The 18,331-nt window shown below is 34.9% G+C and overlaps 1 protein-coding gene across 1 annotated transcript in view; it reads right to left on the bottom strand.

The window, feature by feature from the left end:
• MMS22L (MMS22 like, DNA repair protein) overlaps window positions 1–18,331 on the bottom strand; it is a gene marked incomplete at its 3' end in the record, with an annotated part of 139,983 nt that overhangs the window by 15,591 nt on the left and 106,061 nt on the right. The window contains exons 18-22 of the mRNA XM_082856033.1: window positions 17,368–17,519; window positions 16,427–16,569; window positions 10,923–11,082; window positions 3,544–3,713; window positions 1,118–1,329 (exon numbers count right to left, since the gene is read on the bottom strand). Coding sequence (XP_082712159.1) covers window positions 1,118–1,329; window positions 3,544–3,713; window positions 10,923–11,082; window positions 16,427–16,569; window positions 17,368–17,519 — 837 coding nt within the window. The remainder of the gene's footprint in view (window positions 1–1,117; window positions 1,330–3,543; window positions 3,714–10,922; window positions 11,083–16,426; window positions 16,570–17,367; window positions 17,520–18,331) is intronic.

The following is an 18,331-nucleotide window of genomic DNA, read 5'->3' as shown; positions in this document are numbered from 1 at the left end:
GTGAGGTAGGGAGATGTAAAGCATTTTGGGGGGGTGATAATTAAACCCATCTCATTAGGGCTTGTAACAATATATGATGCCATATGCATTACATTTGGAAAAGTTAAGTGACAGATCACGGAGAGCTAAGGAGTATGGAGTTTATTCCACAAGTCAAAAAGGAGTGAATAAAGGTTTGAAGGCAGGGAAGTGTCATACTGGAACAATATTTTAGGAAAAGTAATCTGGGGGAATTGTTTAGGTGGGACTGGAAGAAAAGACAAGAGATAAGTGAAAGTAGTTAGGACACTGGCAATAGTCCAGGTATAATGTGATAAGAGAAAAGACATGTGAAAAGGGAAGGAAACAATCATTTGCCAAAGGCTGGAAAAGGGAAGGGAACGAAGAATGTAAAGCTTTCAAACCTGAGTAACAGAACACTAGCAACACACAGAAAAGGTCAGAAGGCAGAACAGATCTTAGACATGGGATTCTGTCATGTGAGGTGATGGATAACATCAGGACATTAAAGCTACCAGATCATTAAAAACACAGGAAAGAAAAGTAGACAAGAATAATCTATATCACCACAGCATCTTAAAGTTTAAAAACTAATTTCATGTGAAGCTAAATACCTCATGAAGACAAAAAAAAAGGTAATTTCTACTGTTATAGTTAAAAGATATTGGATTTTAGTAGAAAACCTAAGAAGTTTCATTGATTCATCTGCCTAATAATAAACTGAGTTATTAAGACAGAGTAGACTAACAAAAATAGGACTTCATATTGCTTCCTTTTTCATATTAGCATTTATCTTTTCACTTAACCATCTTTTATAAAATACAGTTACTTCATTTTGTACAGTACAAAATACAATTAGTGTTTATCTGATGAAAATATATATATATACCTTTGGGACATGTATAAGAAAAATAATAGCTACATAGAGAAAACAAGCAATATACAGAGCACTGTCTTAGGCTGACAAGTCATTCTGGTAAATTCTTAGATAATGCTTCTCAAAAAAGTTTCTAAACTCAGTATCCTAAGGATTGCCAATACTTTTGAGATGCTTTGTTATTTTTTTATAGAGAATAATAAATTGTAAATACCACCTATTTTTAATATTTAGATGTACCTTATGACTTGTACAATGCATTTCTTTAGAGATGACATCGGTGGAACAGTGGCTGAGTTTCTCAATGCCAACAAAACAGGATGTTGTCCAAGACCTAAAACATGTGGTGAAGCTGGAAGAAACCGCCCGATATACTGCTCAATAACATTCCCTAGTAACTGAGTCAAATAGGCATTTGGATTTTGAGACTGACAACACACGATACACATGCCCTACAGGAGAAAAAAAAAAGAGAGAGAAATACTAAAAGGTAAAGTTAAAAAAAAAAGATTCAGGAAGTTACTAATTTTGTCCCAAGCATTTATATCAGAATTTGTAACTTATCACAATCAACAAGAACAACTTCCATCATCAACAGGTAATGTTTGTATGAAGCTCAGGGAGCAGCTGACCTTGGGTAACACCTATGCAGTGGTACCTAACCAAGCATACATGTATTGGGGGCACACCCAGAGGAGGCAGGGGAGAAGAGTAGGAAGACAGATGAAGCTTCCTTCTGCCTCTCATCTTTAGAAAATTTCACCACCACACTCATCAGCTACATATATATGTATTACAAAGTTATAAAATACATTTTAGTCTATTTTTAAACTTATGGTACTGCTCATTTTATCTGAGTAAGACTATAAAATGTAGGCTAAAAATTTTCAATGTTAAGAAATGTGATAAATTTTAAAAAAATAACAAAAGGAGAGAAATGCAGAAGATTAAGACTCAGAAAAATGACAATTTATTTTGAGGTTTTTGTATGTCAGGCACTGTGCCACATGCTTTATATTCCTTATTCCATTTAAATTTTTCAAAAAACAGCCCCACTGACTTAGTGTTATTTTATCTCCGATTTTATAGCTGGAGAAATTGAGGTTTAGAGAAGTTAAGAGTTTGATCAAGGTCATACAGAACTCACAATGTCTTGTTATATGTCTGCTGATTTAATCCCTTCTATTTATATAGAAGTTAATGAGATACTTTCATATGGACTGCAGTATTTGATACTTACAAACAAACCAACACCCTGAGAAATAAAATTCTTTCCTGTTAAATTCTAAATATTGTATTTTACTAAATAATCACCAACAGAGCAACAAATTATGCTCTAAAAGTTCATTAATAATTTGGTACTTTGTGATTCACAATGTGGTTTTTCCAGAGAAATAATCAGAAATGACTGTCATGTCTCCATTTTAACTTTAAATGGTATTTACCCAATAGGAGATTTTGAAAGTTTATTTCTAATGAAAAATAGCACAGAGCTGTTAAAAACATAAGCACTTGAATAACAATTGAAAAAAAAAAAAAACGGACTCTCCCACCCCTACAGAAGACAGATGAAGAAGAGGAAAAGCTCTGTTTGAGGAAAAGCATGTTATATCAGAAGAAGATAAAGTAATAAATGGATATTTTAAAAAAAATTCTGAAGAGGAGAGCTTATACCTTTAAGAAATTAAAGATATAGCTCTAAGTCAGTTCTGCCAAATGGATAGTTTACCAAAATTTTCAACTTAGGAAGTTTACAAGAATTCTTATTAAGTGGACTGTTTTGGTTTGAGAGGGCCGCATGGAGCAAGCACTCCACACTGCTATTGACATAAGCAGCCACCATGGAATCTAGGAAGTGTTCTATTTCTGTTACTCTACAGCACATACTCAGCAACTTTGTGACTGGAGATCCTAAATGTTTCTAAAATCTGCTGTGCACCTGTACACCCACTGCCTTAGTTCAAAACCTTCAGATAATGAACTACTCACTACCTTCCAAGTCTCCAATCTAACCTCCACACCAACCTAAACGTTGACCAGAATCACCTTTCTAAAAATGTAAATATGGTGTGTCACTCCCACTTTTTTGCCCCAAATCCATCAACAGTCCCCATGTATTACAAGAACAAGTCCAAACTTCTTAGTATGCCACACAAAACCCTTCACTACGTGGCCCCTCCTGTATGAGCCTCCAGCCACACCAGAATTATTTGCTTTTTCCCCATGTGTCATATTTCTTATAGCTTATGCCCTCTACATGCTGTTCCCTCTGACAGGTACAGTCCTTCAACTCCTACCCTCTCTGCTCTTTAACACCTAATATCCTTTATTACAGCTATCTTCTCTTGCATCTCCTCATCCCAGTCTGGCTGACGGATAGCTGAGGCCTCTAAGGAAAATACCGAGCACACTGCTGGGAGTGTCTCTGCTGGTTGGTCTCTTCTCTCAACTTTAAGTTTCTTGAGGGTGGAGCTTTTACCTCTTCCATCTTTGTATTCAGAGCCCAAACCAAAAGGAATTTTAAACCTGTTCAATGGAAGTGCAACATCACACATGTACATTTGGATTACAATGTATGGTTTTGATATCTGCAATTAGTAAACTGTTTTAAGGCAGGTGTCAATTTTTTTTTTTTTTTAACTTTTAAGTAGGCACACTTACTATACCTGGAGATACAAAGGAAGACTCTTCTGAATTGCAGTCAACATAGGTGCAGGCAGCTCCTTCTCTTGCTGTAATACTGTATGTGGCAGCAGTAAACAGTCTATGATCCGGAATAGTAATTTTTGGGCTTTAGAGGTGGCAAAGATCTGTGCCCATGATTTCACAAGAGTTCCTAACACAGAAGAGCAGTAAGAGAAATTATGGTTATCTTCTAACCAGAAAATTTTGTCATTCCACTGAAAAAAAGTATATTTATAACACGTAGGACCAAGTTAAAGTTGGCAATAGGAAGAAACATGTATTAAGAGTCAAGAGACTTACGCCAAGTATTTCGCTAAAGAGACAACTCTCTGAGTTCTGGGCCAAGAAAAACATACATTTCCTGAGCAACTGGCATTTAATACATACACACAATGTGTGGTTATACATTATGTGAATATATAGATTGAATGTTGCAATTAACCAGATCTCTCTTTTTGCTTTGGTTGCTAGGGAACTCAGAGGCAAATTTATAGTTCAACTTTAAGAACACTGTAAGATCATATATTATGCTTTTATGTATATATTCACTTTTCCCTGGGTTTCATCATACTACTCTCCATTTCATTGATACCCTTATTTCTTCATATTTTACATTTAATTTACAGGCTGTCTCAACCCAGTTTGCAACAAGAAGAGGTATAACTAAATTTAATTGTTAAAGCAGGAAAAATGATTAGCTGTAACATCTTGAAGCAATCACTTAACCTCCTGGAACTTCAGTTTTTATAAGTTTCAGTTATTTAACATGAGCAAAAAATGAATTTAAATTTTGATTCAAAAGAAGAGAAACAGGGCTTCCCTGGTGGCGCAGTGGTTGAGAGTCCGCCTGCCGATGTAGGGGACATGGGTTCATGCCCCGGTCCAGGAAGATCCCACATGCCGCGGAGCGGCTTGGCCCGTGAGCCATGGCTGCTGAGCCTGCACATCTGGAGCCTGTGCTCCGCAACGGGAGAGGCCACAACAGTGAGAGGCCCGCGTACCGCAAAAAAAAAAGAAAAGAAACAGACTTCTTTACTACATGAAATATATTATGGTTGCTTTGATGATGGGAGTCTGTCAATTGCTACATTTAATGATAGTAAAACTTATCAAATGAGCACCTTTTGTTTAATAAAGTAATTAAGAGCAGATATATACTTTCCTTTAGAGTATATTACTGCAATTGAGGTCTCCTTTGCTGAAAAATATGAATTTAAAAGGAGAACATTAAGTACTTGTCCAAACAGCAATGGTACATGTGCTGCATAAACTGTTATATTTTATTCCATCTTAGAAAAGCAAAAAAGATGATAAAATTCAAAGTCACTTCCATAAAACAAAAAGTTAAAAATTCAAGCTCTGAAGGAAAACAAAAAATGCTTATAGAAGGATATACAGATGTTGTTTTAAAAAAAGAACCAAACTAATAATCACTTCTAAGAACAACAAACAGCAACATTAATCTTCTGTTGTAAAAGGAAATACAATAATAAAGAATCACAATGCTCACTTAGCAATATTTTAAATAATGCTGGCTTCTCATTCTTTCAGTGAGTGAGAAATTTGAGAATGACAGCAATGTAAGAAAAGCTCACATTCTAAGCAACATTAGTATACCAGTAAGACGAACTGCCATCACCACCAACATCTGAAATGATTCATATCACTCTTAAGAGTCACACAGGTATTAACTTATAAAGAGCAAGGAACTTCCAACCCCAAATGCATCATCTACCCTTGTATTTTATCTTGTGCAATAGTTAAAACACTTGGCTGAAGACCTTAAGTTTTATGAGTTCAGAGAAAGTAGAGATGACATATTTGTTTTACTGCAATATCAAGCCCCTACTTTGAAATTTTCAGCAAAGAACGTTTGGGTGTGTAGGAAATTAATAATGCAAAGAAAAAGAAAATTTTTAAGTAAAAAAACTTTGAGAAAGGTTTGAATACACAGAGTGGCTTTGTAAGAAACCTAGTATTTTTCCTGGCTATAAACTATGACTTATTTACTGATAAAGCTGAAAATATAGAAAACTTGTGGGGAACAACTCCCACAATTCAAAGAGAGCCACACTAGCTTTTTAATTTTTATTTTTTTAACATCTTTATTGGAGTATAATTGCTTTACAATGGTGTGTTAGTTTCTGCTTTATAACAAAGTGAATCAGTTATACATATACATATGTTCCCATATCTCTTCCCTCTTGCATCTCCCTCACTCTCACCCTCCCTATCCCACCCCTCTAGGTGGTCACAAACCACTGAGCTGATCTCCCTGTGCTATGTGGCTGCTTCCCACTAGCTATCTATTTAACGTTTGGTAGTGTATATATGTCCATACCACTCTCTCGCTTTGTCACAGCTTACCCTCCCCCTCCCCATATCCTCAAGTCCATGCTCTAGTCCATGCTCTAGTAGGTCTGTGTCTTTATTCCCGTCTTACCCCTAGGTTCTTCATGACCTTTTTTTTTTCTTCCTTAGATTCCATATATATGTGTTAGCATACAGTATTTGTTTTTCTCTTTCTGACTTACTTCACTCTGTATGACAGACTCTAGGTCCATCCACCTCACTACAAATAACTCAATTTCATTTCTTTTTATGGCTGAGTAATATTCCATTGTATATATGTGCCACATCTTCTTTATCCATTCCTCTGTTGATGGACACTTAGGTTGCTTCCATGTCCTGGCTATTGTAAATAGAGCTGCAATGAACATTTTGGTACATGACTCTTTTTGAATTATGGTTTTCTCAGGGTGTATGCCCAGTAGTGGGATTGCTGGGTTGTATGGCAGTTCTATCTGTAGTTTTTTAAGGAACCTCCATACTGTTCTCCATAGTGGCTGTATCAATTTATATTCCCACTAACAGTGTAAGACGGTTCCCTTTTCTCCACACCCTCTCCAGCATTTATTCTTTGTAGATTTTTTTGATGATGGCCATCCTGACTGGTGTGAGATGATATCTCATTGTAGTTTTGATTTGCATTTCTCTAATGATTAATGATGTTGAGCATTCTTTCATGTGTTTGTTGGCAATCTGTATATCTTCTTTGGAGAAATGTCTATTTAGGTCTTCTGCCCATTTTTGGATTGGGTTGTTTGTTTTTTTGTTATTGGGCTGCATGAGCTGCTTGTAAATTTTGGAGATTAATCCTTTGTCAGTTGCTTCATTGGCAAATATTTTCTCCCGTTCTGAGGGTTGTCTTTCGGTCTTATTTATGGTTTCCTTTGCTGTGCAAAAGCTTTGAAGTTTCATTAGGTCCCATTTATTTATTTTCATTTTTATTTCCATTGCTCTAGGAGGTGGGTCAAAAAGGATCTTGCTGTGATTGATGTCATAGAGTGTTCTGCCTATGGTTTCCTCTAAGAGTTTGATAGTGTCTGGCCTTACATTTAGGTCTTTAATCCATTTGGAGTTTATTTTTGTGTATGGTGTTAGGGAGTGTTCTAATTTCATACTTTTACATGTAGCTGTCCAGTTTTCCCAGCACCACTTATTGAAGAGGCTGTCTTTTCTCCACTGTACATTCTTGCCTCCTTTATCAAAGATAAGGTGACCATATTTGCATGGGTTTATCTCTGGGCTTTCTATCCTGTTCCATTGATCTATATTTCTGTTTTGTGCCAGTACCAGACTGTCTTGATTACTGTAGCATTACAGTATAGTCTGAAGTCCGGGAGCCTGATTCCTCCAGCTCCATTTTTCTTTCTCAAGATTGCTTTGGCTATTCGGGGTCTTTTGTGTTTCCCTACAAACTGTGAAATTTTTTGTTCCAGTTCTGTGAAAAATGCCAGTGGTAGTTTGATAGGGATTGCACTGAATCTGTAGATTGGTTTGGGTAGTATAGTCATTTTCACAATGTTGATTTTTCCAATCCAAAAACATGGTATATCTCTGCATCTATTTGTGTCACCTTTAATTTCTTTCATCAGTGTCTTATAATTTTCTGCATACAGGTCTTTTGTCTCCTTAGGTAGGTTTATTCCTAGATATTTTATTCTTTTTGTTGCAATGGTAAATGGGAGTGTTTTCTTGATTTCACTTTCAGATTTTTCATCATTAGTATATAGGAGTGCCAGAGATTTCTGTGCATTAATTTTGTATCCTGCCACTTTACCAAATTCATTGATTAGCTCTAGTAGTTTTCTAGTAGCATCTTTAGGATTCTCTATGTATAGGATCATGTCATCTGCAAACAGTGACAGCTTTACTTCTTCTTTTCCGATTTGGATTCCTTTTATTTCCTTTTCTTCTCTGATTGCTGTGGCTAAAACTTCCAAAACTATGTTGAATAAGAGTGGTGAGAGTGGGCAACCTTGTCTTGTTCCTGATCTTAGTGGAAATGCTTTCAGTTTTTCACCATTGAGGATGATGTTTGCTGTGGGCTTGTCATATATGGCCTTTATTATGTTGAGGTAAGTTCCCTATATGCCTCCTTTCTGCAGGGTTTTTATCATAAGTGGGTGTTGAATTTTGTCAAAAGCGTTCTCTGCATCTATTGAGATGATCATATGGTTTTTCTCCTTCAATTTGTTAATATGGTGTATCACATTGATTGATTTGCGTTTATTGAAGAATCCTTGCATTCCTGGAATAAACCCCACTTGATCATGGTATATGATCCTTTTAATGTGCTGTTGGATCACACTAGAACTCTTACACATTAACTTATTTTCTACTCTATGTATATACTAAGCCTTAAAAAAAAGAATTGGGATCATTACAATATATATTTTTAGATGTATTTATAGTTAGAAAGTAACTTTGCTCATTTAGTAACATTACAAAATGCATTATGTACTATTAGCTAGGTTTATAAAATAATTAAGTTCCAGAAATATTTATTTAGTATATGGCATCTTCTACAATAGAGAAGCTCTTTAACCACTGTATCCTCAGTTCCCAATCCAGTGCCTGACATACTAAATGAACTAAATAAACTCACTAAATGTTCTTATTTGTCCAAAATACAATACGACTAAGGGAATAAAAAGTTCTAAACATACGGCCACTAACCATAAGGAAGTTTAAATTTTCGTGGGGGCGCACCAAGTAGACAGATAATTATAAGTGGTAAACTACAAAAAATGTCAGAGCAGAAGGACAGATGAAGCGCAGTCAGGGAGAGCAGGTCTTCCTGGGCTGGACCCTGAAGGATCATGGGTAGTATTTCAGTTACAAAGACCAAAGGGGATGAATGATCCCAAGAAAGAAGGATGATCAAAAGGAAAGGCATGGAAACAGGAAAATTAGATATAAAGAATGAGGGGGAAAAAAAAAAGATATAAACAGGAGGAAAGTGGAAGATACTACTGAGAGATCAATCCTGTTTTCTCAGAAATCACCTAGCTACAGTGAAGACCCCAGACACCTTAATCTGGAGGGGTTTTGTCAACAGTTCGCACCTCCCACTAGCAGCCTTGCAAGCAAAAAGCAGAGGCATCCTCAGGGAGGAGCAGGCCAGGAGAGCAAAGCACAGTGTTTCCGTGGTTAGCTCTCTTTCCCTCAGGTGGATGTGATATTCCAACCCCAGCACACCTAGAAGAGGTTCTAACTCTCAAAAGTTTATATTTGCTCTTTCTCTATTTTGTTCTAAACTTTGTACATGTAGAAGACAGTAAATTATCTGTTCCTAATTTCTGCTGACTAAACGGGTAACACTGTAGCAGTGTACTCTTTTCCCAGTCTCTGAGATCTAGATAAAGGCAAAGAATACAGTATCCACCTGCCACTAAATCAAAAACTCAACCATATAACAAAACAAAGAAGGCCCTCAATTCTTCATAAGAAGAATTTTGACACGGGTCTATGTATCACCAATCCAAATGATTTTGCAGCTCCTGATAAGACAATCACATATTTTGTAAAATACAGACATACTTCTGAAATCATACATTTAGCTTAGCAAAAATCTAATAGCAACTAATAAATTATAAGCTTAACTGCTATGGACCTAGAGTCTGTCATACAGTGAAGTAAGTCAGAAAGAGAAAAACAAATACCGTATGCTAACACATATATATGGAATCTAAAAAAAAAAAAAAAGGTCATGAAGAACCTAGGGGTAGGACGGGAATATAGAATAAAGATGCAGACCTACTAGAGAATGGACTTGAGGACACGAGGAGGGAGGAGGGTAAGCTGGGACAAAGTGAGAGAGTGGCATGGACATATATACACTACCAAATGTAAAACCGATAGCTAGTGGGAAGCAGCCACGTAGCATGGGGAGATCAGCTCTGTGCTTTGTGACCACCTAGAGGGGTGGGACAGGGAGGGTGGGACGGAAGGAGACGCAAGAGGGAAGAGATATGGGGATATATGTATAGGTATAGCTGATTCATTTTGTTATAAAGCAGAAACTAACACACCATTGAAAAGCAATTATACTCCAATAAAGGTATTAAAAAAAAAAGCTTAAATGCTGAAATACATGTTAATCTACATCTTACTAAATTAAATTTATAATAAATTCTCATTTATGTTTCTTTAAAATTAAAATGACCGAATTGCTACTATTGCTTTCACTACATTCTACATCATCCATATTTGCACATTTTCACATTCTCCTTTATCTTTCACAACAAAGATAAAAGGTTTCAGACAGCCCAAATCAGGTTTATTCATATGTTCACAAGATCAAAGGGAACAGATATAAGGTTTTGGCCACAGAGAAAAAAAAAAAACAACCTTAAATTCTGTATAAAAACTTCTAAGGAAATCCTTCTCATTTCCCTTTATCCAGTCCCTAGTTTTGGTTAGCAACATGGTTTTAGTGAACAAAAATATTCAAATTACTGACTTCCTAAAGAAGAATGAACTCTGTTGTTATAGAACAGACACATTCTTTTTGAAAGAAGAAAACATAGTATTGTGAGAAACAAGATTTGAAGCATATGTATCTTTAGCGCTGTAATAAATCCTTTCCTGACCTCCTTCATACAGAGCAGACCATAAAAACAGAAGAAAGTGATGGCTTTCTGATGTTTTAAATTCTAACAAAGCATAGATAAGCACTGAAAAAAGGTCCATTTTAATTATGCAGGCATTCACAAGGTTAGTGATTCAAAACAGACTATTGGTAGCAAACTGGAGTTGGTATATTTTCTGTATTGATCATAATGAATTTTAATATTAACGAAGCATAACAAGAAAAGTTCTGAAAGGAGGTGGGGCAAGACAGAGATACACTTGAAAGCCAACATGAATTATTTTAAACTAAATCACTGTCTTTCAGATCATTCTTAAGACTGTACAGACAGCAGTGATTTAGCTAGTGTGTTAGTATATTCCTATCCATCACGATACTATAGGCTCAACCTAGGGAAGTTTTAATAATGTCAGGAATACATACCCATTATCGTATAAGTCAGCTGCAGACCTGCACTGGAAATTTTTTTTCCCAAATAAGGTTTTATATATTTTAATATTTCACCAAGGTATTCTAAGGACTTTGTGACCATGGCAGATTTATCAGAAAGTGTCGGCAGATTCCCGTAAGTTATACCAACAGCCTATAAGTAAGGGAAAACATGATTTAGCATTCCAAGTTTTATATAATACAGATTTTGAAAAATAAACATAATTTCTCTTTCTACACACACACATGCACACACACATCACTTACATTTAAGCCTTCATCTTTAACTTTCCTATAAATGTTCATAGCAATTAAAATCCAGGTAAAGAATTATCTGGCCTTTTATAATTAAAATAAAGGTTAAAGGAAAAATTAAAAAATCAGTTCACCAATAATTATGAGTCAGAAAAGTATTAGTAAAAGATACCCAGAACTGATATATGAGAAGCTTATAACCAAATCACATCAAGCATTCCAAACAGGTTGGCTCACCATATCTCTAGGACATGACTGGGAATTCTAAATCCCCAAATTCCTACAAAAAAGACCTACAGATGAGGTTAACAGACTCTTACAAGTGAGACCTCCATAAATAAAGTTCAGCTTTATGATATGAATTGATTTTTTTCCTAGAATTTTCTTTATAAGCCATTAGATGCCAGTTTAACTTTCTCAGAGGAAAAAAAGGATGAGGTACAAAGGGTAGAAATGGCAAAATGGGGAGGCTGAGGAGAGAAATGTCAGGTGAGGTAGTAGAGAATAATGGTGAAGTGAGAAGAGGAAGGGAAATAAATGAGAGGATGAGTTGAGGGAAGGTGAGAATAAAGAAGAGTTGAGAAGTCACTAGAAGATTCGAGATATGGGGATATATGTATAGCTGATTCACTTTGTTATAAAGCAGAAACTAACACACTACTGAAAAGCAATTATACTCCAATAAAGATGTTAAAAAAAAGAATAAAGAGAAAACTGGCTAGAGATGGGTTAGAAGGTTTGAGGAGAGTAGTAAAGTTTCCAAGCCATTACTGGGAACTTAACAATGAATTTCAATTACCCAAATTGGACCATGAATGGCACCAGTATGCACGGTTATGTGATTTTTCTCCTGCAGCTCTCAGGAAATAACACAAAGGAAAGAAGGCAGGTGGTTGTACTGATCCAAAGTTGAAGATTTGCAGGTGTAACGATAAGACAAAGAATGGAAGATTGTGAGTGTGTTGGTTAAGGGTAGTTGAAGTGAGGCCTCCAAGGGGTTCAGTTAAGGTAGATAAGGAAGAAAGTGAGACCTTGACAGAATGTTGTGCTTGGAGAAAAGGGAGAGGAAGGTCATGATGAAGTCACTCAGAGAAATGGAAGGAAGGCAGTGATAGTCAATGAGCTTTCAGATGCTCCAAGTGATGCCATGGTTCAGTGATTAGTCATGGCAGTAGGTGGATGACAGCAGAAGTGAAGATCACTGAAAGACTACTGGAGAAGTTTTGAAATGAGGGCTCAAGATAAGTTATCCAAGGTGATATTAAAGTTAGCCATGATGATGATAAAATGTAGAATGGAGGAAAAGATAAGGAACCTAGTGAACTTGGAAGATTGGGAGGTAGACAGCTGAGAATAAGAGATATACTTGATGAATCCCCTTTTCCATTTAGCTCTCTGCCCTTGGTTCTCTATACTTCTTTCCCTAGACCAGAAATTCTCAAACTTCGTCTCAGTTCCATTTTACACACTTAAAAATTGAGGATCTTAAAAAGCTTATCATTTGGGCTATATCTATTGATATTTATATTACAAATTACAATAGAAAAATTTAATTTATTCATTTAAAAAAATAATAAACATTATGTTAATATAAGTCATATATTTTTAGTGAAAAATAACTTTCTTTTCCAAAACAAACCAAAAAAAATACTGATAAGTGGCACTTTTTTTTTACATCTTTGCAAATCTCTTTAATGACTAGCTTAAGAGAAGACAGTTACATTCTCATATCTGCTTCTGCATACAAGCTGTTGCAATATGTTGCAGATAAAAACAGTTAAGTCAATATTTCTGTCAATATTAGAAAATTAAGAAAGACATACATATTTAATCCATACATCAAACAAGAGATCACAATGGAAATTGAAAAATATTCTAAAATACAAAATAATGAAGATATTGCAAATAAATCTGGTGGGATGAAGTTAAATTTGTGCTAAATGAAGAATTTATAGTCTTCAATTCAGATATTACAAAGAACAAGCCTCTGAAAATAAATTTTCTAAGTATAAATATAAGATAGAAAAAGAACAGTAAAGTAGAAGAGTGAAAAATCATAAAAATAAGAGCAAAAAAAAAAACAATTAAGTCTCAGAAATATATGTAGTTGGAAGAGGAAAAAGTATTTTAATAAAATTTTCAGATAATTGTGGGAATTCCTCTTTGATATTACACCAAAACTTGACAAGTGGTATTTCTTAAAGGTTAGTTGTAATATGGAATCCAAAATCGTGTCAATGTAAGTTCTGTTCTCTGCTACGTTATAAGCCATTGGTCTGTCTTGTGCTTTGAATGAATTTTTTCCACACATGCATACTTTCTAAAAAGCCTGTACTTGTTATCTGAAAAATTTTGGTTCATTGAGTTATACAGTTTCCCAAATTGGACAACACATTTCATTGTCCATATTTTTAAAAAATCATATTTGTTAATATCACCAGTGTTGTCAGAAAGTCTTTAATTATCAAGAAACTCTCAAGCTCATGATGACAAATACAAATGTTCCAAAATTCTAATTTTCTTAAAAGCTCAAATTATGTTAATATCAAAAAAATGCTGTCAGTTGACTTCTTTGAAGTGATAGGCTCATTTTTAAGAAAATATTTGCCAAATACCCAAGTCTGAATAACCATACTTTGTCAGTTGTTCTTTCACGGTAAAAGCGGTCAGTTCAGCTTACAACTCAATCACATAAGTGGCTCTCACTTAGACAACAATCTTGCTTTCATATGCATCAAAAGTACTTTAAATATATTTCCTATTGTCATTCACAGGATACTAAAAGGGCATGTACTCAAGGGTGAAAATTTATTAAAATTAGTAACTTTACTGCTTCATTAATGATACTCTTAAGTCAAACTGGCTTTTTTCCCCCTCTGTGATTGCATGGCCTTGAAAATTATACTGACTACTAGTATAATCTTGGGCCATGGTGTTGATTTCTGCTACAGCTTTTACACTATTTGTACAAACACCAATATAGTTTTGAGCTCACAGAACCCCTGAAAAGTATTAGTGACTCCTAGAGGTCTATGAAACAGACATTTAAGAACCAGTGCCCTAGATTTCAATATTTCTCTGTTTAGCCTTAACCTCCCCAGACTATGAGACGTATATTTTTCAGTGCCTTGACTATCCTCACCTTCATGTCACACTATCATTTCTGTGCAGAGAAGAGTTAATATAGCAGGGGCCAATGTCATTACCCTTAAGAGGCCTATTTGCACGGTTGGTCCTTGGTTGGTTTTTGGACCCTTAGATTTTCCCCATCATCTCCCAATAAGAATGGCTCACTGTGCCTAAACAGTCTGTACAACCAATACAGTTTATACTGAATATCTGCTTTCCTTCTGGGAGTCCGGATTTTTAAAAGTGCCAAACAAACAGGTCCTAGGTGACCAGCCCCCATTAAAAACTCTGGGCACTGAGTCACTAATGAGCTCCCCTGGTTGACAGATTTCATAGGTGTTGTCCCAATTCCTTGCTGGGAGAATTAAGCATCTCCAGTGTAATATCACTGTAAGAGGACTCTTGGAAGCTGTGCCTGGTTTCTCCAGACTTCACCCCCGAACTTTTTCTCTTTGTTGACTGTACTTTGAAACCTTTCACTGTAATAAGTCATAGATGTAAGTACAACTATATGCTGAGTTCTGTGAGTCCTCCTAGTGAATCATAATAGCACCTGGGGTGGGGTGACCATGAGCACCCCTGACACAACCTCAAACTAAACAGGTTTAAAACTGGACTTCTCACCTACTTCTGCCCCACTCTAAATCATGATGTTCCTATTTCTCCTTAAGGTCATCATTTTTCTGGTTAAACACAGTATTTATTTCATAATCATTCAAAAATCCCAGAGTGCAATCTTCAATTCCTCCTAAACTCACTAGCTTCTGGCATTAGTGCTCCTGCACCTTTAATTTACGCTATTGTTACCAATTTTCTTAAAGTCATTTGATCAAATCAGACCTACTTAAAAATTTATAAAGCCTGTTCACAGGATAAAATCTAACTTCTTATACCAAGATGCTCTGAATTCTTAACCTACTGATTGAGCTATCAACTAACTGACATTTAGCATATACTGTCTTATATTATTATTTTAGCCTTTGTGTATGTCTTGTATTCTCAGACAAGTAAAAGTTCTCTAAGATCAAGGACTAGTTCTTTTGGTTCTTCAAATCCCCAAGAAGTCCTCACATAATACTATCTAGCATTTAGCAAACAACTATTATTTAGTGAATAGTTAAAAAGCAATTAATCTGGATAGGATTAAATTAGGAGAGCCTTCGAAAATGATCAGTGTAGTGCATGACTTCTACTTCCCTTTCTGGTCCAGTATGGTCCCCAGCATAGGTGTTGAATTAATTAATGATGGAGATCCAATCAACAACTAAATAAAAGGCTCCAGAGAAATATGTATTTTATATCTACATCTACTACTACGAAATATTTTTAGGATTTATATGACATCTCTAACTGTAACAATTGTACTTTAACTTAATGAAAACCAATGGAAGAATTCACATTTATGGAAAGAGCTTATGGATTGTAAGGACCTTCGTTGCAGTTAATACCAACTACTATGTGGGAAAATAAACTAAGTTTTACTGTGAATAGCTTACAAAAACACTAATCCAAGCACATTAACGACCTCAGGCTATAAAACAAAGACTATTACATAAGACAGATTCCTACAAAATTAATAATTAAAAATACAATGTTGAATGGGACTATTTATTACAGAGGCAAAATAAAACAAATGGATTGGTTTTTAAATCCCCAACCATGCTATGATATGAAGTAGTTGGTGCTTATGCTGCATACACTAAAATTTTACTGTAAAATTTACACTGTTCATTACAGCGTGGTAAACATTAAGTTGGAACTATTATGGACCATATACAAGGAAATTTAAGTACCTGAAGAATATTGTTATCTAACAATTTCAACAATAAGATACCCCTACAATTTAGATCAGACTTGGAGTTAAGGTTTTTATGTGGCATTCTTTACTCTTATTATTTTGTATTACACGTAATTCTTCTGCTGTCCTCAAGAGTGAGTTGTGCTATATCTTAGATTCACATATTTATTCCTCCAGAATTTTATAATAGCGGCAACCAGTAATATGATTCAATTTAAAATAATTCATTTTATGGAAAAACTTTATGAACACTTCAAGATTTTTGGAAAAATAATTGTAACTGATCTGAAGAATTATATTAATGAATAAAAAATACCTCGAGGAACAGAACAAGTGCTTTTTTAGGGCCTTCTTGCATAGGTAAATATTCAACTTGAGCCTTTGAGAGAATATTCTTTACTTCTGAGAGTTTAAATAGCAACCTTGTCAGTTCAGCCAACTGTTCCATGTAGTCTTTTTCTGTTAAAATAAAATATTTATATAATATGTTTATAAATTTATGTTTTATATATATATATGTATATACACACACACACATATATATGGGAGAACAGGGAACGTATCATTCTTCATTTATGACAACGCTTTCTTTTAAAATTAAAATTTCTACATTATTAAAAACTTCTAAGTTTCTCTCACTATGAGAAGGCTTTATTTAAAAACAAACAAATGAGTACTTGTGAACGTCCTAGTCCCAAAAGCTATTCACGTAAAGCCAACTGATTTAATAATATATAAAAGTAAATTTGGAGCATTTTTTCAGTCCAGTCTTTGTGGGATTTATGAATGGCCATAAACAATAGGTTTAGGATAAGGCACGCCCTACAGACAATCAGAACTGTATGGGATATTAAAAACAAAAAAATTACAAGGAAATGGGATGAAATTATTCATAATTGGATATTTTTCTTTATAGGGTGTTAACAGTGTGATATCTGGTTATTTACTTCATATTTCCACTTTTTTTTGTGATCAGTTTCTTGAAGGTAAAAAAATAGCTCGTCATTTGAGAGCAAATTTTTGTTCCTAGCTTCCAAGGAAACAAGTTCTTTTATCTTTATAGGAGAGAAATTTGTCCTATACAGTTACAGGAAAATATCGAGAAAAAGAAATAGGCTGCAAAAGGAAGTAAATTTCTGTTCATATTAATACCTATTTACAAATACATTTTTTATCTTTCCTATTAATTTACATAATGAAACAGGAAATTTTAAACATACTTAGCTATCTAGAAAGCAAAACACCTGCAATACTTACCAACTGCCTGTTCAGTATTTAAATCAATGAACGAGTCATCTGGCACATAAAGGTTTTTTATATACATTTGCAAAATGCAACGGATCCATGATCTTATAGTTAGGGCTTGAAAAGATACACAGCCTGAATGAGAAAGCGCTTCACATAACATGCTGTAAAAATAAGTTGATGGATATTAAAAAGAGAAACCAAAACAAAACCCTGACAATGTATTCCCTGAGTACAGAGATTCAGAAATAAAGGAAAACATTCTAATATCCCCCAGTTCTTGGCCTCACTTATTTTACAGACAAACACACTAATGCAGACATGCATTCCTGAAAATAAACTCTACAGATACACACAAAATGATATTTTAGACAAATATTCTTGCTTTCATTTGTAATGCCCTAGTTTTTAATTTTCCTTTTCCCACTGATGGCATACATATAGGCTAATGCCAAAGGAGAAAGGGAAAGAAGAACATGGTTAAAATTAGAAAAACAAGGAAGGGGATTAACTAGCTAGGTGAGATAATACTAAAGGAAGTGGCAAGTACAATAAAAAACAGTGGCCCTTAGAGTAAACAGAGAAGGGGTCATGACCAAGAAAAAAGGTAAAAAGACAAAATACATTTCTATGTGGCTCTCCTGACCAATCCCGTTCCCATTCCTTCCTTTCCTGCTCCCCCACCTTAATAATGACAGGAGTCATTATTAAGGAATTCCAAAATAACATCTGAATGAGATTAAAAAAAAATTATCTTACAAAGTCAAAGGCCTAGTTAAATCTGATTTCTAATCATTTTATAAGTGAGGATAGAGAGAATGAAGATGGTCTTCACCTAATTATAAATGTTATGTAAAGTTAAGACGCTTGAAAAATACATATAAATCGTAACTCTAAAAATACTGTTTTGAAATACTTTGAATATAAGTTATCATTAAAAAAGAGAACACAGAACAGAAGAACTCAGATGGGTCAT

This window comes from Leucopleurus acutus (genome assembly GCF_964270905.1).
Source record: "Leucopleurus acutus genome assembly, chromosome: 15".
Classification (NCBI taxonomy): domain Eukaryota; kingdom Metazoa; phylum Chordata; class Mammalia; order Artiodactyla; family Delphinidae; genus Leucopleurus; species Leucopleurus acutus.
Note: the sequence above shows the minus strand (reverse complement) of the source record. Positions and strands in the feature narration are given on the sequence as shown.